General features: G+C 32.4%; 1 protein-coding gene across 1 annotated transcript; it reads right to left on the bottom strand.

The window, feature by feature from the left end:
* Positions 1-64: 64 nt before the first annotated feature.
* On the bottom strand, positions 65-24,456 carry LOC122715132 (serine/threonine-protein phosphatase 2A 56 kDa regulatory subunit epsilon isoform). The gene is made up of 10 exons (XM_043937058.1): positions 23,510-24,456; positions 23,143-23,436; positions 3,370-3,566; positions 3,017-3,211; positions 2,749-2,879; positions 2,508-2,625; positions 2,160-2,435; positions 1,832-2,061; positions 1,554-1,696; positions 65-1,494 (listed from the first exon to the last, which is right to left on the bottom strand). Coding segments are annotated over exons 1-9 (1,581 nt in total). The 5' UTR covers positions 23,511-24,456; the 3' UTR covers positions 65-1,494; positions 1,554-1,557.
* Between the last annotated feature and the right edge of the window lie 84 nt (positions 24,457-24,540).

Here is a 24,540-nt window from a genome sequence, read left to right as displayed (position 1 = left end):
AGTATTACAGATATTTGATAAAGTAGCATTTAAAAAAAATTAGAGAGTAGAAATAAATTAGACATTCATTTAATAAAGTGTCTATTTATGCGTATAGAACTCTTATGAATTTATCCGTATTGTTTTTCTCGAGTCACATTACAGCATTTACAATAATTATATATTTCAATTTATTTTTGAACTAATTTTCATGAAGTGGAGATAAATCGTGTACAATGTAAACAAAGTATGCTATGAGATGAGGTAAAACATATTTGACATAAAAAGAATGAAGAATAAAACATAACAAATATATTAGATATTTCTCAACTACTTCATGAAAATATGAGCAAGCTGTCACTCATTTGTTAACCATCTATTTATTAAGAACTACTATTGTTTAATATTATTATGCAATGGTAAGAAACTTTAAAAACGATCCCACGTCTTTGCGGTGGCCTGTGGGAGCACAGCTCCGAATAAATCTTATGCATTGTATCTCTATTATTTATTATATTTATAAGCAATGGATATTTTGGTACAATTAAATTTTTTTATTGTATACTTGCCCCTCGCATTTTTTATTTATTTTTTTTATTTAAAAAACAACATATATTTTTTACGTTTTTTTGTTTCAATGAATTGAATCTTATTATTCAATATTATTCTCGATATGCGACGAACAAATCGTCACGGCCTTTTTTCTTTGAAAAAATTTATTCCACTTGCTGCGGGCATGCAGTCAGCACAATGTTAGTATTTGTAGCACATCGGTCTGTACGTTACACGTATTTACCACAGTTTGGTGTATTCGTGTATGTGTGAATGTGTGACTTGTATCTCATCAATAGTACTATATTTTTATATAATATATTGTATTATATATATTTATATATTTACCTAATTTTATTATGTTTTGTTATAGTTATCATTATCATTAATACGAATATATGATACATTTCAAACAACGCCCCTGCTGGCTCTGTTGGAGGCGAGAATCAGAGTAAGGTGGGTCAGTCATGAAAGGACATTAGCCATTTAGAAACTGAAGCAAATGTCACATGCAAAAATTAATATTATAACAATATATTTTATCTATTTCAATTTACATCTTGATCATCTCCTCCTAACCGAGCGCAGCTAAACTTTAGTTAAAGAAGGGACTAACATTCTCGTATTATGTGCTGACACTGAATAAATTGTACAAATTAAATCATTGCTATTAAAGAAAAAGGAAAAAAGAAAAGTAGAAATTAATGTACACAATAAAAATATTAGAACTCATCAATCATCATTGCGTCGAAGAAGAATGAAATTATGATTATTAATTCTTTCATTTTTCTCTTCTCCACTTCGCCCTTTAGGCTAGTAACTAATGAAAGAAATTACATTACGTCAAGAATGCCATTGTGAGACACTTTGCTCCACTAACAACAATAATTTTTGCATGTAGTGTATGGACAATCGACGTAAACTAAGGGCTAATGATTGGGCAGCTTGGGAGTATACTTCCACCTGTAATAATATTCACTATATATTATACATATATATAAAATGCATATTTAATTATTTACCAGTTCAAGGGCGGGCTCGTGTCGTAGGTGTTGTGGCAGGAACTGGATTATTGAAAGTAGCTGTAAGCGCATTACGTCGTTCTACCTCCAATTCAGTCAGTTTCCTCCACAATTCGTCTCTTTCCTTTTCTCTCTTCTTTTCTCTGACATTACAAAATATTTCTATAGATAATATAAAAGCTATCGACGAATTTCATTTTATTGTTTTTCAAAAAGAAGTTTTTAAAATCTTTATAAAATTATTTTATATTATTTTTTTAAAATAAAATATTACTTACTTTTGCCTTTCAGATTTATAGCTGGCAGTAAGTTCATCAAAGAGCTTGCTATTCATTTCCATAAATGTTTTTAAAACGTTATAAACAAGGGCTATAATCGTCTGATTCCAATGTTCCTTGCTAATTCTATACAATGCCGGGAACATAATTCCCATTATTACATGATTGTTTTCTTCGATTAGAGACATTATATATTCATTATTCCAAAAGAACAATGCTCTTTCGGCAACCTATGTAAAATAATTTTATCGTTAAAAATAATTTTTAATAATTTTTTTTTTTAATATTTTAAATAGTTACATCAATTGTAAAAATTAATTTCAAATACCTGAAAATGTGGTGAAGAAACACAACGTGCAATTTGCCTGAATAAAGGTTCTTGTATTTTAACAAATTGGCTAGGTTCTATCACGTCCAAAATTTCTTCAATTTCACCAAGGAACATTACCTCCTTCTGGCTACACGTTTTAGGCCAGAACTTAAGGAGGCCTCGTATAACAGGCTCTGTTAGGGTTGCATCCTTTTCAAGAAATTGTACCACACAATAAGCTAATTGTGCATGATATAATGATAAGCACTTTACTTTATGCAGTGGTAGCAGCACCTGGAACAACAAAAAAAGATAAATCAAATTTTAAAATATATTTTTGAGATTTAATATTTTTATATTTTTTACCTTAACTAAGAACTGCTTATGCTCAACTTTTAAAGGAAGAGCAAATCCATTTATAATGCTACCCAAAATTTCAAGAAGTTCACCAACTCCATTGAAATGCTCTGTTTCATATACAAACCTATAAAAATAATCAATTAAATAAAAACTTTTTCATTATATTCACAATTGTACAAATATGTATATTTTAAATTATTTGAATTTCGTTAATTTATAGAATTTATAGAATTTCGTTAATTTATACCTCAAGAAAATGTTACTGATTTGTTTGCGTATGAAGGCTCTAAGACCAAGGAACTTCCCATAAATACGATGCAAAACAGTTTTCAAAAAATCTCTTTCCCTAGGATCCTCTGAATCAAACAATTCCAGTAACTATAAACATTAACAAATATATATTATATAATTAAATATATTATATATAAATATATTAGATATTATATATTAAATCAATTAGATTATTATTTTATATGAAAATATTATTTTAAATTAATTTAAATTACAAATTATACCTGTAAAACAAATTTTTGGTCAATAACTTTTTTGCCAATTGTAGGTTGAAAATCTGAAGATTCAAGAAAGCGTAAAAAGAATTCATAAACCAACTGCAGATGGGGCCAGCTTGCCTCCAATGTTGGATCATCTTCTTCTGGATCAAAATCTGGAGTTTCACTAGGTGGTAATGTGCGAAACAGATTTGCAGAAATCTTAAAAAAAAAAAAACATTAATATACAATGAAAATATTTTTATGAATTAACTTATAAATATATATATATTATTTATATATTATATATATAATATATAAATATATATATTTTCATATTACCATATTATATTTTATATCATATTATATATCATATTTACCATTTTTATGATTTCAGGATATACAGGTTCTGTGAGAACACCTCGTCCAGCTGTAATGTATTCAACCAATTCATTGAGTGTACTACGTTTAATTTCTTTTCCTTTAAGATCCGCCATTGGATCCATAAAATCAAAGGTCACACAACATTGCCGAAGTTTTCGGATGAATAAATCTTCTTGCTCTGATGGTGTGACATCTGTAACATTTCAATAATAATTTTTAAATTCAATGTAATATATTTTTCATAAAAATTTTTTGGGTTAATTATATTGTTACATATGCTGTAATCTGTTAAATTAAATTTTATTATTAGTCCATTAGTAATTCAATTACTAATTTTGTAATTCGTAACATTCGTTCGAAACGTATCAATTTTCATCAATATAACGAAATCAATAGATCGTGAAAAGTCATTTTTCATTTGTTTATAGAGTCTACATCCTCGGAATTAATTTCGAGCATTTCAATCAAGTAAAAATCGAAACACGTTAGTAATAGATTTATTTTTTTCAAGTTGATTTAAATGATTGATGAAAAATATAATATTTTTTAAATCATATTTTTTTTCATTTATTTTTTTAAAATAAAAAAATTGATCTTTTTTAAATTTTAGCTTTTCATTATAAATATTTATGATCTATAAAATTTAAATGAAAAAAAAAATATAGAAGAAATAAAAAATAATTATATTGAAATTTATTCAATACATTTTTTGTTATTTATAAATAAATATACAATTAAAGAAATTTTTCTATTTTATTTTGTACCGGCAAATTGTTCGACATTTTAGTTGAGGTTATATCAAGTGAGGTTATGGTTTAAACGACACGCGCGCACCATGCGGCATATACGCAATTATATTGGCAACATTGTAAACAAAAATAATAAATTTCTTTTAAGAATATTCACGCACTACGATAATTCTCTATCGCTTTTAAACATTAGATGTTATTATTTTTCTTTATATAAAATATATTCAATTCTTTTTACATAGATATATCAAATATAAAATTATATATAAAATCACTAATGAAACAAAAGAATAAAAATATAATTATTATAACAATTGTTTGATAATACAATGTTGAAAATATGATGAAATGATACGAAATAATTGATCTAGACAATGCAGTTATTCTATTGATGTAATATTGAAGAATCTTAAATCATCTTTGAGTGTTTCTGATTTTGGCAAAAGTTTTTTTTAGAAATTTTTTATTTCAATTTCTATTAATTTTTTTCATTTGATCACAAGAAATTTATTATAAAATTTTTCCTTTATTGTAGTTGATTTTATACTTCAACTCTGATCATTAATTATTCGTTTATTGATTTAAATGATTCTTATTAATTTACTCTACTTTGAAGATTCGTTTATTTCGTAATTAAATCAACGCTTATTTTTAAAATATCTATAATAATTCTGATTCACAGTATCTTTATTAAAAAACACAAAATATAATTTGTGGATCTGATAGCTAGTATTTATCAATTTAATCTTATCTAATAATATATTAAAAAACATTTTTTAATTATAGCTAATTTTTAATGTGAAAAAAAATTGATTTCTATCAAGTACATAAGAAGTAATAATATTTTATTTAACGATAGTAATAAAGTTATGACTTAATTTATGTTCATATATAATTAATATGCAATCACAATGAAGAAATATAAATCGATATTCAAAAAAAAATTAATGAATAGAAAAATATTTTTTTTTAATATGGAAAGTTGCGTCGATATTCGATTTTGAAAAAAGATTAAAAAGAGAGTGTATTAACAGAAATGATATGATCATGATCATGCTTTGTAATCAATTTTTAATGATAAAATAGTTGTTAAATTATAAATTATTATCAATATGTCTACTTGAAAGAGAATTGAATGAAATTAGATGTAGTTTTCATTTATTGATAGAAAAGAAAGATAAGAATTAGAAAGCACAGAAGATTGTTTTTTCTAGGTTTTCTCTTTTTCCATCCATCCATTAATCTCACTTTCTATTCATTTCTTCTTTGGTTTCTATCTTTTTTTGTTTATATTGATTTATTTAGATAATCGCATCGCTCTTTTTTTGATTTATCTTATAGCTTTAATATTTTAATAAAAAAATATTTGTTGCGACAAATTAAGATGAATCTTCTTTAGAATCTTCTCTAGTTTCTTTTTTATTTTTATCATTGAAAAATTGAAAATTATATTATAATCTATGAATGAGATTGAAACAGAATGGTAAATTCATATTGTATGTTATGAAACATTTTATATGTGCATTTCCGATATATGATTTGCATTATAAGTTAAGACAAGAAGATATATCGAATCAATAATTAAAAATTAACGATCAATAACATATAAATATAATATATAATATATTCTTGTAACTTTTGAATTCTAGATTGTGCTATCAAATAAGATAATTAACGTAGAAGGCCATGATGTTAAATCAATGTCGCTATTTGCTTATTAAAGTGAACTTCCGCGATGTGATACTCTATATCCATTTATTACGGAATCTGTAATTCTCGAAACAATCAAAGACAAATTAATTTAACAATATCCATTTAGGACAATTGATTTACAAATATTGTATTATATTAACGGATCTTTTTTTTAATTTTTTTATTTTATAAAAAGATTTTTAAATGATTATTATGTGTATATTATTTTTTATTTATTTTTTCTTTCTATTTCTAATATATAAATAAGTTCTAATAACTAAATTTACTACTTATATTAATTATATAAAGCAATAATTTGATACAACAATTCAAATGCAAAAATGCATCATCTAAAAAAAAATAATTCATACTTCAAATTCTATCGCCATTCGATTATTTCACGTTCGACCATCCATCAAGATTCTTACATCAAGAAGATCGTCAAGTAATTGAAAACGATCCAGAGCACAAGGCAAAACGAATTAACGGTGTACTTTCGTTCGACTCAATGGAAAAATGTGGATAGCAGATGGTAAAAAGCAAAATGAGAAGAAGAAAAAGAATAAAGAAAAATAAAAAGAAGAAAGTTACAGAGCACAAAGAGGGATAAAAAGAAACAGGAGTAAAATCTTTTCAACCGTTAAGGTTGAAATGATGTTCACAGGCAAATGCAAGGAATTACAAGATATACTCAGTTGTATAAATTTCATGCGCACTCAAATTTCATGATCGTGATCATAACCGAATAGTATATATAAGTTATTAAAACGTTCTATAGCAGAGATCGTCTTAATTATTAATCGGAAAACAAATGCCACACGACAACACAACTATGTAAGCTTTTATTTAATAATACTACTCTCTTCAATTAACCTGGCCTTATTTATATTGTTTCGATTTTACCAGTTTACATAATTGTATTACATTGTATTACATTGTGTGTAAGAGAGCGAAGATATAACTGATATATTATGTGAATATACGATAAATGAATGAAATTTTGAGGCAACAATTTGACCGCAATCACAATATTAGAATATCGTTAAAGTGTACGGTAAAAATAGGTTGATAGGTGACTCTTGACGCACAGTCTATGAGCTTCGAACATTACTCTCGATTTCTAATAACTAACGAAAATTATATTTGATATTTCTCTCAATTATACATATACAGTTAGAAAAAAAAATAATATATATATATGAATGTACAATTAATCAGTATCAGAATGTACAATTAAAATAGTATAAATTTTAATTAAATTTTTTACGATCATATAATCGTGATAATTATACGCTTATATTATACTCCAGAGACCGACTTGAAACGTATATTTCGTAATTCATGATCACAGCCTATGCATAACAAGTGACCTTTATTGCTGTAAATAAAAGGAAATATATTGACGATCTTTCGACAAAATACAGAGAACACATGAATTTGGTTCAAGTCAAAATTTCCATTGGAAATTGTCTACGATTCTCGGATGATGAACACGGATACAACACAATCAATTACAATCTACTTATTGCGAACGTGTAGCGTATAAAGTATAAGTGAAATCGTCAGCTGAATATTCCGGTTATGCGACCTTGCGAATACATTTAAGTAACGCGGGTAGTAGTTGTACAACGAGACCGATGTTTTTGGTATGACGAAAAAAGAAGGCGAAAACATAGAATTAGTTTGGCGCGACTAGTAACTTGCCGATTTGATCGCGTTGTGAATTGATGTTTCATTGATAAATTTTTTAAAAATATTATTAGTTCTGACTATAGTATACAAAACTGTGTATATTTTTTTCTTCTTATTTTTTGTTATAATATGTATAGAAACCTTGACAGATTCCATTGAAGAAAAAAAAAAAAAAAAAAAAAAAAGAAAGCAATAAAAAAGAGATAGATATAGAGGTAGCTGGAGAGCGAAGAAAAGTATTCGAGCAAGAGCAAGTTTGTTTGGTTTATTTTCAAGTCAGTCAATGAATCGCGAAATAATAATCGTTGTTTTCTTTATGTAAGCGGACAGCTTCGATAATTTCGTATATTTCCATCCGCAGCCACGACAAGAAAGAAGACCTCGATTATTTCGCTTCATTTATTTTCGGCCTCGGCAAACGCCGACCGTTCCACTGGCAGGCATTCTCGGCGTAATTAAAAACAGGAAACTTTTCTAGAGAGCGATGGTATATACACGTCGACTGCCGTGGAATTGCCGGACAGACGAAAATAATCGGAAGCGCTTCTTCATTCCTGTCTCTATCGTTCGTCGAACCTCAATCACGATTAATTGTTTTTGCTTTATCGATGTGCGCTACCTGCACATAATTATTTTCGGAGAATGGATCCACATCGCAGATTCAAATAATTTTGCTTTCTACCATATTAATAAATTTATCAAATTATGCAATTGTTCTCCTCTTCTTTTTTCCAATCTATGCGATACATATGAATATGATAGCGATAACGCCTCAAAAGTATGCTTTCGTAAAACAATAGAAAAAAGAAAAGGAAGATCATTAGAAGAAGAAATGATCGCTGCCAAAATACACGCATCAGAAGCGAAAGAAGGAAGAAAATCGTCAAGATTTCGAGCGTCACGAATGACGACATCCGTGTCTCTTTGAAGAATTGACACTGTGCCCAGAATCAGCGATTTGTGATTCGTCCAAAACATAATTAGGATTTCGGCAGCGCCACGATGACTCCGGCATGCGGCATGTCATGTCGCATGTCGGAAGTGCGATCTTATTATCCGTTATTAGCAGAGATCGAGTTCGTACAAATCAGGGTCATGGGCCTCTTGTTCTAGATTAAATGAAAATATCTACCATTGTTTTGGAAACAATCTTATTTTATCGTGAATAATTTTTTTTTTAATTTAAAATCAAATTTTTAATCTTTAATTGTAATATTTTTGTCCTTGAAACCTAATAACCATTTTCATAAATAATAAGATCGTGAGAAGTTTTATCTGATAATCTTAAAAATTAAAAATTAATCTTAAAAAAAAAAAAAAAATTAGGAATGTAATAGAAAATTTAAAGTGCGAAAATAATTGGTGCCAAAGGTTCCAAAGTTAGAATTATGCGTCGCCGAATTACGTGCACGATCATCTAACATGTATGTATTTATAATTTCATTCATAACTCGGGGTACTTTCACATACTCTTGCCGTACTATACGTTCGTGGCCTTGCAACATGAACGTTGCTTTTACGACTATTCGCCCACCGCGCACCATTCTTTGATGTAACGAATGGACCACGAACCACGAGTATGAAAACGATCTGGTTCTATGCTTTTCTTTTTATTTTTTCACTGAAAATTAAAATCAAGAATGGAAACTTAATTTATCGATAAATCAAAAAGCGACGTTTTAATGTCCATCAACGTCGTAATGTGTTTCGATGAGAAACAAAAATCAAAGAAAACCAAGAGAAACAAACAAGAGAAGAAGACGGTCTTGAAATCATGTCACGTGTGTACAACCGGTTCTTACTTCATCCAACTCCGTTGCCACTTACTCAAAGTTCACCAAGGTAAAGGAACAAAGGCGATCGTAGGTCACGGAACAAAAGAAAAGAACGTTAAAGGAATACCGAAGACGATCCATATACTCGATTCTCGTCTTCTCCCCTTTAACGATTGTCGCCGAATACTATAACATAATTCCGCAACAACTCGGAAATGAATATTTTATTTACAAACGAAAAAAAAAAAAAATTTATCCAAATTCAAATTAACACGAATCAAAAACGATTTTGAATTACAAAAATTTGTTTAAGGGCCATTTTACATTATTCGCTTAAACGCACTACAATCTAGTACAAACATTTGCGGAAATGTTGAAACAATTGTGTTCCTCTCTGGATTAACTCGCGAACGCGAAAACACAAAAACATGTAATTGCTAAAGCGATGTAAAAACACTACAGAGGCAAATCACAAAATGTTAAAACATGCTTAAAAGCAATGTTTTAGTCGAAAATGACATCAGTATTATAGCGATTCAAAAACTATTCTGGAACTGCCATAAACACGCAGATTCGGTATGGAGACTACTTCCAAGGAGACTAAAATAGAGGTATGAGGAACAAAGTGAAGGAACAAACGTTCAAGGATCGAGAAAAAGCAAAGTGTCATGAGCAGCGATGATCGAGAGAGGAAGAAACAGAAGGCAATCTCTCGGGGCGTTGTTTTAATATTCTCGAAGAATGGAAAGGAGAGGGAGAGAGGGCGCGTGAAATCAATCGAAGGATGGATGATCGTAGATCTGAAATCGAAGGCGAAGCAAGAGACAAACGAAGTAATTCGTGGTTTAGTCATGGTTTCAGGGATGAGGTGAAGGTTGGATACGAATACTTGGGTTAAACGAGGAGGAAGAAGAAGAAGAAGAAGAAGAAGAAGAAGAAGAAGAAGAAGAAAGAAGGAAGGAAGAAGGAAAGAATAGAAAGAAAAGTTCGTGTACATAGGAAGAAAGGGAGAAAGGAAGGAAGGAAGGAAAAGAGATAGAGATAGGGGGAGAGAAGGTAAAGGAGAGCGTTCGAGGCAGCCGGTCGCCGGCATTCCGGATCAATACTCCCACCGCCGTCGCTTCTCTGGGGATTCGTTGGGTGGCCCGGCTCTTCTCTCTCTTTCTCTCCCTTTCTCCCTTTCCTTTCGCCTTCATCCTCCCTCTATCTTTCCATTTCGTTCTCCTTTTCCTCCCATTTTCCGTCTCCAGTAAACGCATATATAGGTGATTCTCCGATTCGATTCTCTATCCTTCTTCCAACTTTTTATCATTGTCGCATTCGATTTTTCTCCCCATCACTCACTGATCAATTTATATATGCGTACGTTTTACGTACTGTACATATCATCCCTTTCTTTTATCTCTTTTTTTTCTTACGGATCGTTTTACGAATACATGGAAACAAAGTGATATTAAAAATTATTAAAAATCAATGGAACAAAATTAACACGTATTTATAGTGTATCTATAATGTACTTATTACACTTTCAGGTTAAAGATGAGAAAAGATTGGCGCGTCTTTGAGCGATATTGTTTCCTCCTATCGGCTTTCTCCGTGTCAATCCGAGGGAACTCGATCCTCTGGTACACCGCGGATGGGGAGAGCCACTCCGGAAAGTGATTCCGGTACGCGAGAATGCGCCAGCCGGATTTGATGCGTGCCGTTGCGTAATTCTCATTAGCAGAACGAGACGACGTAACGCGAGACCGTATCCGAGATCGTTCATAAAGGTCGACGTTCTGATGATGTCAACTGTGCGTCCTGCGCTCGGTACGCTACACGTTCCTCGATCGATTCCCCGATTCAACCCCCCGCCAGGATCTGGCTTTGCCGGCACTTTATTGCTTCGGCACAGTTAACTAACTGTCTCGTTTGCGCGATACGTGATCTCTCGCGAATATATACGGATGGAAAATAATTTTTCCAATCCGTTCTGCGATCTGTTTAAAGAGTTTCGGCAGAGTTTACTTTGGATTATACATATACGGATTTGGTGAATTCCATCGGTGACCGTCGTTCCTTCGCTGGATATCGAGTTTCACCTACTTCCAGAAACTTCTTCTCCTGGGAAATTGTTTGTATTGCTTGTTAATTCTGTTGGATCGTGATATATAGAAGTCAAAGTTTGCTCAAACTTGTCTCTTAAAGAAGAAAGTGAAACTAGTTGCAAGTATTTATGATGCAGAGATTTGACATTTTTTTCACACGGTGTAAGTTATATTCCTTTTGGAACAAAAATTTTTACACTACGATAATCCAAATAGTATATCTGTTACCTGGCAAATTCAATGAATTTCATAGTTTCATCTAACACGCGAATTATCGAATGTAAAAGTAAAATAGGAAATGCCTTGCCTCGAGAAAGGTGGAGCGGTAGAACAGCGATAGACAACAGTGGTTGAAAGGCATCGTTGAAAGATATCAGAACAAAGAATTTCGCAAACCTCCGTCTGCACTTCTTTTTTTTTTTTTCCCCTCAAAGATCGTCGCCGCGGCGCGAAGGGAATCCCTGACCTTCTTTAATTAGAAAAGCAACGACAAAGTTAACAGGCGAGAATCAACGAGGCTTGGCCACGACGATTCTGAGAAACGGGATCGAGGAACGTGGCGTGCAACGTGGCGTCGATCACTCTATTAAGATTCTCCTCTATCAACGCTTCTTCTCCTTCCAACCTTCTTTTCTCCTCCTCTTCCTCCTCCTCCTCCTCTTCTCCACTTTTTTTCTCGAGGACAATTAAGCATCGTCTGCGGTAGCGTAAATGCGACACGTAATTTCTTGGTGTAACAATCGAACGATCCTCATTCAGATTCATTATTGGCTACGATCTACTCCCGATAATTGTTCGTAAGGACGATGATAATATAATGAAGGAACGTCGAACACGATTGTCGTCTCGTTTTCCGTTAACGAGCATCGTTTCATCCTCGGTTGTCGATATTATATGTATTAATTTCGTTCACCGACTTCAATATTTTCTGGGATATTGTTTAATTAATATCTTTTTAACTTTATTTTTTTTTCAAACGAACTTGATAAAAAGAAATCGAGTTTCATTGAAGTTCCTGGATGATTAAAGGAGGCTTGAATAATCCTCGAGCACCGACGAGCATCGTTTACCCCGAAACGAAGTATTCAGAATTATAATTTAGACATGTTATGATTTTTTAACGATAAAACATGTCTGGAAAGAAGTATGTTTTTTTACAGCCCAATTTATGATGAATAAAACTATACAATAGTATCTTCTTGTTGCCTAGAAAAAAAATTACTAAAAGTTACAAAATTGATCAATAGTTGCATTATACCATGTATTTTTATAAAAATTTATTTCGAAATAACTCTATCCACTTTTATTCCTCTTGTATTTCCCGTGTATTCTTTAATAATATCGATACGAATCAAGGTGAAATCATTTTAAACCGGTCGAACTCTGTATTTCTGTTCTCCCTTTTGATGTTATTCTTCGAAGAACGGTCAACCGCGATAATCGCATTTAATCGCTGCATAATCGTAAAGGTGTAATGTTCTCTCTCTTTCTCTCTCTCTCTTTCCGATCATGGCTGAAGGGGACTCTCCTTGTTGAAGGAAGTGTCCCTCCCTACGTTGTCGTAACAAGCGTCATCACTGTTAAGACATTGCTCTTTCTCTTCGATTACATAATCCTTTGAATACATCAAAACATTATGAAACAAGGACTTAGAAATTTGCTTTCTTTTTCAATCATTTTTGTGAATATGTATTGTACAATATTATATAAAATAAAAGAAACTCAACATATAGTTTATCGTTTTCATACATATGACGAACATGGCAATCTGCCGTTCCACAATAGAACATTATTGAACCTCGTCGTACAATGTTCGACGAAAAAGATATTCTAAAGGAAAGATACCACGAGGTGATTAATTAGCGAGCATCGAAAAAAATTAGGACACTCGACACTCCGAACGATTTAACCGATTTACTTTGGAACGCGAGCGAGGTACTAATTAAAATTTCCTCGTCGGATATCCTTCGAGACAAACGTTTCGTGTAGATGCCAACTAGATAGCGGTTAGGTACAGTAATTGAATTTACGATGATATCTCGTAATCAGTGAGGTATCAGTCTCTTATCAGAAAAGTTTATTTTATACCAAAGATTTTCGATACTTCACCGAGATAATAAAGTTAACTAATGTCTCGTTATCGACTCGTTATCACTTCTTATGTCTCATAATAGTCACATTTAACGAGATATTGATGAAAATTTTAACGATTCTTACGAAACAATGTAATAAATAAATAATAAAATAATTCAATTCGCTACGTGAAATTCGAACTTGAAAAAGTGATCGTAACTGCTTTGATACACACAAGAATGATTTTCATTACAAGGTAAATTAACAAATGGCCGTTAAAATCAGAAATCTCAAGGATTTCATCGATTTCACAATTGAATTGTTGAGAGTTACCACGCGATTTTTTTAAAATTTTTTTACGATTATAGCGAAGAAAAGGATCCTTGACCCCATGGTTAGTTCTACTAGGTTTTTCCGAGTTGAGCATGTTGCTCGGCCAATAGACTTGGATCGAATCCAATCTTTGATTAAGGAAAAAGGTCTCGATCCTCTCTGTGAATAGTGTTTCACAGATGGACTGCTTCCAAGGAGGACCGCTACAATGGGCTGTGATTACGGAAGAAACGGACTATCGGATCTACGTATGGTTCGATTTCACGAAGGATCGAGAACTGAATTACGCGTGAAAGATCTATTCTCGCGATAAAATCGCCGTTCTTTCGATTCGATCAATAATAAGGAAAAAGAAATTAAAAAAAAGAAGGAAAAAAAAAAAAGAGAAAGAATATGGAGGTCGAATCTCGAGTTGGACTAGCTTCAATCAGCTTTTTGATCGTGATCAACGAACATCTTGGAAACGATCACGTTTGATGTCTACAACGAGTCGAGTTCTCGGGACACAATTGTATTTCCTTATAATGTATTCAATGAACTCGTTTCGTGTTCCAATTAGTCAGCACCGGCACATCTACATTTACACCGCTTTAGTGATCCTCTTGTATTTTATTTAATACCAATTAAATTTCTTGCCAACTTTTTCGATGTAGAACTCGGTTTAATCCTATTCGAGGTACATATAAAAAGCACGTATACAGAATTTATTTGAATTATTCCAAGATACAGGTTATTACGCAAGGACACGATCGAGAATCACCTTGCCCCTGGTCAGTCAGCGCCCTCTACTCGGAGGAAGGGATTTACGAGCTCGAGGAACGTAAATCGGCTGTGCATACTCGTAAACTACCGCCAAGATCTATCGGACGATCTTCTCCGATCTATTATTCCGCTTCGTTTTAATATGGTTTCAGATGCAGACCGGTTCATCGCCACGGATGAAGCTGTGCGTTTAATCCTTGAGTAGACAAAGGCTCGATAAATCGTTCAAGGATCGAGATTTATTTCTCAATTTTTCAAATCGGTCGCGCGTGTTCACGGATAATTTAGCACTGAGTAATTTACGAAAAAAAGATGAAAGCGATAATTCGTATTAATTGAAGATTACTTAAGGATGCTCGATGATTTTTCGCCGTGAATCACGCGTGTCGTTAGTCCCTCGAGGAACATAATTAGCGCCTACATCCCGTCTTTGTTCGTGAATACGAGTTGCTAACAGATTTTTAATTGCTTTCCTTTACCGCCTCAACTATCGTTTTTACATTATTACAATATTTCGAGAAATGGAACGAAGAAATGTAAGAAATCAAGATAATCGATACAAGCGACAATTCACTTAATTTCTTATTGTCAAGAGAGAATATTCGTTCGAGTAACAAGATGACGATAATTCGATAAAACAATAAAACAATACAATAAAATAAAATGGCAAAAATGATAATCAAGTTTGATTCTTTCGAGACAAATACCAAGGAACGAAATACGAAGGATAACAATTGAAGATCAAAATGCACGCGGTTTCGAATTGTTTCAATCAATTAAGAGATTAAAAATTCTACGTAGTTCCTGTCTCTTTCTCTTTTTCTTTCATCGTATTCTCTGAACGTGAGATTTTGCTGACGATTGCGCATATACATGAACAGGGATTTTGCCTACACCGACTCCGAGTCAAGTCGACGAGCGTGCAGTTGCAACTGCACTCCAACTCGACCAACAACTGTTGGATATCGGCTTGACCTCGACAATGACTCACCGTCAGGTCACCGTGCTCTGACCATTTCTTCGTCACCTAGGATTTTTCTTTCCGCTTCCTCTGCATATCTACTCTTATGCACGTTCAAACGATACTCTTCTATCGATCTTTACTCTATGTACAATCCATATTTACGTATTTCTATATACCCAAGAATTTCAAGTCATTGACATGGCGTTAATTTTCAATGATCTCTCTACGTACATAATGTCGTAATCGTCTCGTCATAATGTTTCGTGTACATTTTAATTTGATTGGATCAAAGGAAAAGATCAAAAGTAAAAACTTAATTTTTATCCGATCAAATCTTGAACAAATATGTATTGGGAAATTTCAAATCAATCACGTACTATTGCGATACTTTATAAATTATTGATGCAATCGTTTTCGCTTTTTAAATATAAATATAGATACATAGATCATACAATTTGTTTTTTCTTTTAATCTATTTGTACAAAGTTCTGTATCTCGCGACTCGTTGATAATATCAATAAAACGAAGAAAATTCTGTGTCGATCGAGAAAGGATGATGCAAGAATAGTGCAAATGCTTATCCATACGAATGAATCAAGTTGATCGATAGAAGGAATGAATCGAATAATTATTTCGATTTTCCATTAACCAGTTTTTCAACAAGACAAGAATAGAAAAATATTTACAAGAATATTTTTATATCAATGTTTTTTAATTTTTTTGTGAAATAAAAAATATACGAACAAACAATCTTTTTTCTCGAAAGAATCTTTTATTCTAATAATTATCATTTAATCCAATAATCTTTTATTCCATTTTATTCTAATAAAAATAAAAAATAAAAAATAATCATCACGATCCAATTCTAACGTTAAACCAAAATTTTGTCACACAATGAGCAGTCCCTCAAAAGTATAAAAACACGCGCATAGAATGTCGAACGAATCGAGTCCAATTAGTGGAATGGCAAAGAACGTTAAGCGCCGCGACACCATTCGTCGTCTCTTTATTCACGCGTTCCTCTCCTCGATGCCCCCTCGTGGATGCACTCGTCGCTTTTCGCGCGATACTATTCCCCTCTCTCCTCTGTTATTAGCGACAGTCTATTTTATAACTCTCGTCAATGTCAATGCCAGAAATGCATTCTGTAAGATTTTCTCGAGCGTTTACCGACCGAAACAAAAAAGAAAGAAGAGGGCAAAGACGAGAGAGACGTAAATCATTCTATTAACATAATTATTGCGAAAGATTGCATGGAGATGCATAGATATTCTCGTGTAAACTCGATGCAAATTGTTGTAGATTGCCGACAACGAGCGCAGATCGTCGAGATCGATCGTTGAATGGTATTACGTGGCTATATCTGCATTTTACTCGAAAATCTTGAATTTTTCGGAAGAAACGGGTTAAAATAGTGCGAACCAAAATACAAATATCGATCATATAATGTGACGAGGTAAAACCGAAGATATGCGACTACTCCAGATATTCGAACGAGGTTAAAAGGAATTTAGTATTTATGAACAACAATGTGCACGAAGGAAGCGGAATCATCGATATACAAGAACAGACTCAAAAGGAAAAAATTTATGAGCGTGTTTTATGATTCAAGATTAAGAGGAAAGGAGACAAACAGATGAGAATTCGAGAACGTTTCACGTTCGAGGTACAACAGCCTCTTAATCGAATAACAGGTGTTCGAAATGGCCTCCAAGACTGGTTTACGTCGATATTCAGTATCGTTACGTCCAAATCCCAATCCACACCGAGTCTTGCGCATTTGTTTGTCACGTAAAAAAAAAAAAAAAAAAAAACAAAAAAAAAAAAAAAGAATAAAGAAAAAAATATCGTAATAAATATGATGTATTCAAGTTTATTCGTTTCTAGAAGAGCTTAAAACTTGTCTTACGTATAATTCATGCTCGTAGATTTTAAAAGTGGTTTGTGTATTTTAGAAACAGGAACTGATATTTATTGCATTCTTATTTTCAATTTGTGATACAAGATACGCTTATATATATATTTAAGCGTGGCTTTATTACTTATCTCATATACGGAAACAAATATAATTGATCTTGAAGGCTTTTCATTGTTCTTTGTGCACCGTAAGCGTCATGGCATTTTCATATTGACAACTTCATTGCATTTCTCACATTTTTGTATTTGAATGAAAACTGCCTTTCATTATTCGTAAACAATATCATTTGTAAAATTCTTCTGCAACATCTGTCATCGATATAAATAAAAAAAAGAAATAATAAAAAAAATAAAAAACAAAAAATTTAGTAAATATGTGGTAGAGAGGAGATAACAGGCAGCATGAAAAAACACGCCTACGATAATTAATAGCTTAAATGCATCACTCAAATATGTGTTCAAATTATACCATACATCGTCTTTTTTTTTTTTATATCTATGCGATTCAAATGTTGCGCGTTACAAAATAAACAAAGGAGAAAAACAGAATAAAAGTGAGGGACAGGGGACAAAGAGAAAGAGGGAGTGAAGAGTCTGAAACAAGCAAATAAAATCCACGTTAAGACGTTAGGCAAACGAACCGCGTTTACGGTGTAAACGCAGCTTAACGATCGACGCCGTGCACGGAGCAAGCTCGCCCACTCTCATCGGCCGGAAAACTGCTTTATCATCCTCCTGCACCACGATGATCTTGACAGTGACCGTAGCGATCAATGGCGCCGTCAATTAGGCGAATCCCGTACTCGAATTTATGGCTCAGTGGACAACAATGTTTGAAAACGGCAAATCACGCGTGATTCTGAAAATCTGTTAACCGTGATCTATCAATATTTTTTTGAATAATCCTTTCGTCCTATTTTGAATCTTCGTTCAAATATTTGATTTAACTGAAATTTTATTAAACCACTGATTGTTCACATGCAAATTATATTTGTTTTGTGTTGCGTAAAAGTGAGAACTCGTCATGAAGAATTATGTGGAAAGCTTGAACAAGATTTTATTGCGAACGTTTAAAAACAAGATTGACAAAATCGATATTAAGAAATGTTTTTCAAAAATATAACATATTTTCCAAGAAACAAATTGAAATATTTATTTTTAGAAAAATCTTTTGAAAAAATTTTCTGAAAAATTTATAATAAGTAGACGCTTCATTAACTTTTGTAATCGAATTCTTTATTTCTTTGAAACTTATCGGGAAGAGCAAGTCTGTTTATAATAAAGTTAATGTATGATTTTTATTTTGTCTGCACAAAGTGAGATTCGAAATCTTGATGATCGGAAACAAAGTGGATCAATTTATTGCAAATCTACCGAACTAAATTGCATTGAAGAAAATAGAATGAAAAATGACAAATGCTCATCGATAATCGTTAAATATAGTATTGTTTCAAGTAAGTTTCGAAGCATAAAAGTTTCATTGGTTTACTGAATGATGCAAACCGAGTTTCACTATGTGGAAGGAAGAAAGCGTAAACGTTAAATCGAACAGTTAGGTAGACAGGGCGTCAGAATCCGTGAGAACCCTCCTCTCTCCCCTCCCAGGAAACCGGAAGTATACGAAATTAGTCCAATTTTGTGCGCGACAAGTGGAAAAACGTTGGCCATTGGCGACTCCATTGCTGTTCTCGAGGGCACACGCGTGCCGCAACGAGAATCCGCTAGGTGACTCGCGTGTGTATTCATCGCTTGAACCCCGATTAGCCTGCTAGAGGGCCTAATAACAAGTAATACCCTAGTCGCGTCATCGAGCTTAAAGAGATTTCGCAACAGCTCGCGATTTCTTATGTATTCTATTTGGCTGTCTATTTGCTTGCTGATCTAACATCCTAATATCGATGAATAAATTACAAACACCCACTATAGATATTGATTATATATCGTTTTCCAATCAAATATTTTCAGATAAAATGTTACGGTCAACAGAATTGCAGAAAAAAATATCAGTTGAAATCAACGATAAACATTTATATGTACGTGACACGATGAAATGAAAAACGAATGGCGTGTTTTCTACTCGGCGATAAATCTGTGGCTTCTTATCTGTCAACAGAAGATTACCACGATCGTTTGGCGATGTTGTAACAGCCTGACAGTACGGAATGAACGGACATTGCTAGACATTTCTCCGATGAACGAATACATCACGTGATCTAAACATATGCGTTCTCCGAACGTCATTGCTTCGATTCATGACTTGTAGATACATTCAGCGTGATGTTTTTCAATTTAACTGAGATTTAGATGTTTTTATGTATATATTATTCATATACACGAATTTTAATTTAATATAATATAGTTGATGTATGAGCCAGACTATGTTTGTAAATAAATATATAAATACATATAAATCAATAAGCGAATCTATTTTCATTTCGTTGATTTGTCACGAGTTAAATTGAAAGACTTATACAATTCTTGACGCACAAAAAAATATTTACACAAAATAACTCGTCATTAAAATATAAAGGAACTTTTCTAAAGGTCATGTATTTTGATAGGTTTAGAAAGTTTATATAGATTTAGAAAATTTATCAAGATTTTAATGAAAATCATCTCTATTTTTCGATCAATAAAAGTTAATTTAATTCATCTAAAAATTTCGAGAACGAAAATATAATAAAAGTTTCCCTCTTATATGTCCAGGTATCTTAATGATTATAATTTTAAAATACTTCGGCTGTTGAACAACGCGAACTCGTAGGTAGACACATTGGCTGCACACCTACGTATTTCTAAATAAGTCTTATTCGTAGGTTGGTTGCAGTATAGAAGCAAAATTCATATCTTCTTCTATCTATTCGACGATTATTATTTTGTATTATTATCTAAATTCGAATCTTTATTGACAGAGAAGAATACAATGTTTATATGATGACGAATCGAATATGTTTCTATTAATTTTTTTCGCAATATTACCTACATATATATCAATATCAGCTATATATATCAATATTATGAATAAAACTATACTTTTCATTATTAACAAATATTTACAATGAATATATATCTACACTTCTAGGATATTCTTAAATACTGCAATCACTGGCAATTTCTCCTGAGTACATAATTTTCAAACACATTTGCCTGCTTTGATCTTTGCCACAGACTCTATGCAGTATATAAATTCAGCATGAAACTGAACTATCTTACAATCTTACTGACAAAGTATTGCGATATAACACGTACTACGTAGATAACTTTAATGATAGTATATATAACTTTAAATTAATAAAGATCATTTGTTTGTTTTCCAAATAAATTAACCTTATTGACTATTAAATTATCTTCCTTCAGATAATTGTATGCATGTATTCTTTATTTTGATTTTTGTTCTTTAACCGAAAATTACTCTTCCGTGAAACATGTGATATCGCGTGTATCGATACGTAAACGCATAGCACGTACGCATACAACACTCGAGCGGAAAACACGTGCATATAGGTTATGTACGCGGCATGCAAGAAAGAGATGGTAAGAGAAACCGCGTAGAAGTAAAGAGATAGGAACAAGTGTAAAGAGGAGGAGAAAAGCAGAGAAGACAGTAAGCTAGTGAATGCGTAACAGAAAAGGAGAGACTATAAGGACTACTGCCGTTTTATTGGCAGAGGTGAACGACACTGCCTACTGCAAGGTGGATGCCTGTATTTCGCATAACCACTCGTCGTTGGAACGTGCCATGAGTTTATGGGTCACTACCTACTGTTTTCAAGCATCTTCTTACGAAAATAGTGTGAATTCGTTGAATTAAAATTATATCAACATTAATACATAAACACAATATAAATTATATCGATGAAAATTGTGAAAGTTTATTTTTCCCTTTTTTATGTTTTATTAATCTGTATCTTTTACTTATAGAAGAAATCATTTTTGAAATAATATAATTTTGTCGTTTGCAATACTTCTAATAAACGCCGACATTTTAAAAGCTAACCTTTATGCTAAAATACACTTAACATGAATTTCCTAATGACTGATTTATGTTAATAATCGCATACATTTCATTTAATTAAAATATATATACGGATTTTTTTGAAATTATTTAAATGATACTTTCTGAAAATCAACAATTCATTCAATATATAACTTCCAATTGCAGAAGATAATAAGCTTGTACAGGTTATGTAAGAGTAATTTGAAGGACGAACAGCAGGGGAACGGCCTAATCAACAAGAGTAGAGTCAGAATTTGTGATTAATTTTGTAGTTAACATTATAATTTTGTATAATAATTTGATGAAATAAAATTTCAGATAGAATAATATATAAAAAATACATGATGATACTCACATGAGTATAAATTTTAATTTTCAATTCATATAAAATAATATAAAGTTATGCTATGCACGATAATATCAATATTTCTAATTGAAGTTTCCTAGAATTCACTATTGTATGATATAAAATTTTTCTATCTTTTGTGGCTATTGACAGTACACGAAATTTATATTGCAGGAAAATCGGTCGAGTAACGTGAACTGACCTCTGCTTTGCCGCTCCTCATCGATTTTCTGAACATACGTCAATACGAAGTACGCCAGACAAGTATTCACAGAATTAAATGCTATTACTTTTTAAATATTCGATAAATAAAGATTTCTATCATCTTATATATAGTAATTATATTAAATATTTAAGAAATAAAGATATTTTTAACAAACGTGCTTATCACTAAATATTTTGAGGTTAACTACAGCAATTTCATATTATCTTTATATGGAACAATAATATATAATTACTAAAAAAACAATATTAAATTTGCATTATTTAATGTTTTATCTAACATTATATTAATATTATATCAATTATATCATTTATTTTTAATACATTTACAAAATTTATACTAAAAAAAGAATTCAATTATTTCAATATATTCAAAAATGTGGTACTTTGTAATTGTTTAATCATGCAATTAATAGAAATAATAAGGATCAAATAAAAAATAAATAAAATAGAATATTGAATATTGAAATCATTATATTCATTTAATATTTTTATTTATCATAAGAAATATTTATATAATTTATTTATATATTGATTGCTCAATATTAAAAATTATAATAAAATATTTTGTCAATTATATAATTGCTTGATATCAAAAATATTTGATTTTCACATATAATGTATAAATTAAGATCTATTTTCATAATAATGAGAAGATTTAAGAAAATATATATATATAATATATATGATATATTAAAGGTATAAAATGACAAGTTCTAAGAATACATAACTTGCATTTTCAACCAATATCATTGAAGATAGATTCGTTTGATTGTAGCACAGAAAGTTTATATTAAATTAAGCAGACGTATTTATATTATTATGTAATATCATTTATATATAAATATTATAGTATTATATCTCACACTAATCATAATGTGAAAGATAATAATTGAAACTATAAATATATTAACTTTTTTGCTTTTCATTGTAAACATAATTATGTATGTATCTTTTATACCTTTAAATCTATAGATGATATAAAGCGAATAGCTTATGCTTTACTTATAAATATTATTTAAATAGATCATGATGAAAAAAAATATGAGTACATTTATTAGTTCTCATTCATGAATCTTATCAATATATCTTTGTCACATGTGATTATGAAAATATGAAGATTATATAAAAAAATAAAGTATAAGATCACAACTAACCTTTGAGCTGTGGTAACTGCTGAAGTTCAACATCTTGAGAGTTACGATAACGAGATGAACCCTGTGATTTCTTGGATTTCTTCTTAAGAGATCTCTTGGCAAAGGGATCTATCCGGTCCACAAAAGTCGCTGACGACATGTTGGGATTAGCAGAGGCACTGTAAGAACTGGAGGGAAGTGGAACGCTGGAGGCACTTTCGTGCCTCGGCTGCACTTTTTCGGCGTTGGACGCGACTAAAGAAGATTGCATCCACCCCGAGGAGGTCGCATTCCGTGTCGAGGAAGATGAACTCACTACACACACAAGGATAAAGCAACACTACACGATTACCAAGCGCACGTGGTGTACCTGAACACGGTAACCTACTGGTTCAGACGTTCCTGAAGTAGAGAGGGGTGAAAATTGATAGTAGTGCGTGCATAGCACGAGTTTTTCCGCGTAACAGAGCAACGTGTTAATCGACAAGGTTTGTCAATCGAAGAGATCCATTAAGTTCACAGTTCAATTAAAATTCAATGAAGAATTGTTAGCTCGTTTTTGTATCGGTTGAGAAAAGGGGCGCGATCGCTTGTTAGGCGTTGTCACACGCGAACGCACGCCCCGTCGTACGTCGAATCTCCCACCTACACCGTGCAACACAGAAGCGGCACCGTGTCTTTTCTCGATCGTATGTGGATTACGCGTTACCTGAAACCACGACCGATGATTTGGTCTATGGTTCAATTCTTCGGCTTTTGCCGTTGAAACGAATATTTGATTCACGGTGCCGGAGACCGTGAACGGCTGGCAGGCTTACCGTACCGTGCCTGCGTGTCGGGTACCAAATCGCGAAAGAAGCACCGTTACGAAATAGCTTGTAGCTCGTCTACAAGCGGTTTTTCGTCGCGCGAAATCTATCTTCCACAAAATTATCTTCCTTCCGCACGCGGTAGCCACACTCCGCTCGCGCAGCTAAACGCACACACTCACTTAAACGTTGCGATGGGGGACACTGAGGCTCGAACAGCACTCGGCCGCCATCAGCTGCTCGGACCGACGAGCTTCTTTCATTTTTGCCGGAACGACCGACAGACCGTCAGGCGCTAAGTCCTGCCGAGACGTCTTCCAACATCGTACGTTTTATTACGCGCACACAAGTTACTACAATTTCGGCATCTACCGCACGTAAAATTTAAATTAAAAAGAAAAAAGGATCCTTGCACCGTCGCCCTCTTCACTTATTGAAAACCCGTCAAGAGGTGCCTTGTGTGCCTGAAAATAGTAATGTGCACTCGACAATCATCGGCCGGAGATTCCCGATCAAACACGAATACCAGCGAATATCCTAGATTGCGCCACTTTACGAATCTTTACCGTTTTGCCATAGTACTATTGCTTTTTCTTACTAGGAACATTTA

This window comes from Apis laboriosa, unplaced genomic scaffold, assembly GCF_014066325.1.
Source record: "Apis laboriosa isolate Shangri-la unplaced genomic scaffold, ASM1406632v1 scaffold34_cov151, whole genome shotgun sequence".
NCBI lineage: Eukaryota > Metazoa > Arthropoda > Insecta > Hymenoptera > Apidae > Apis > Apis laboriosa.
This window is presented reverse-complemented; position numbering and strand designations above follow the sequence as displayed.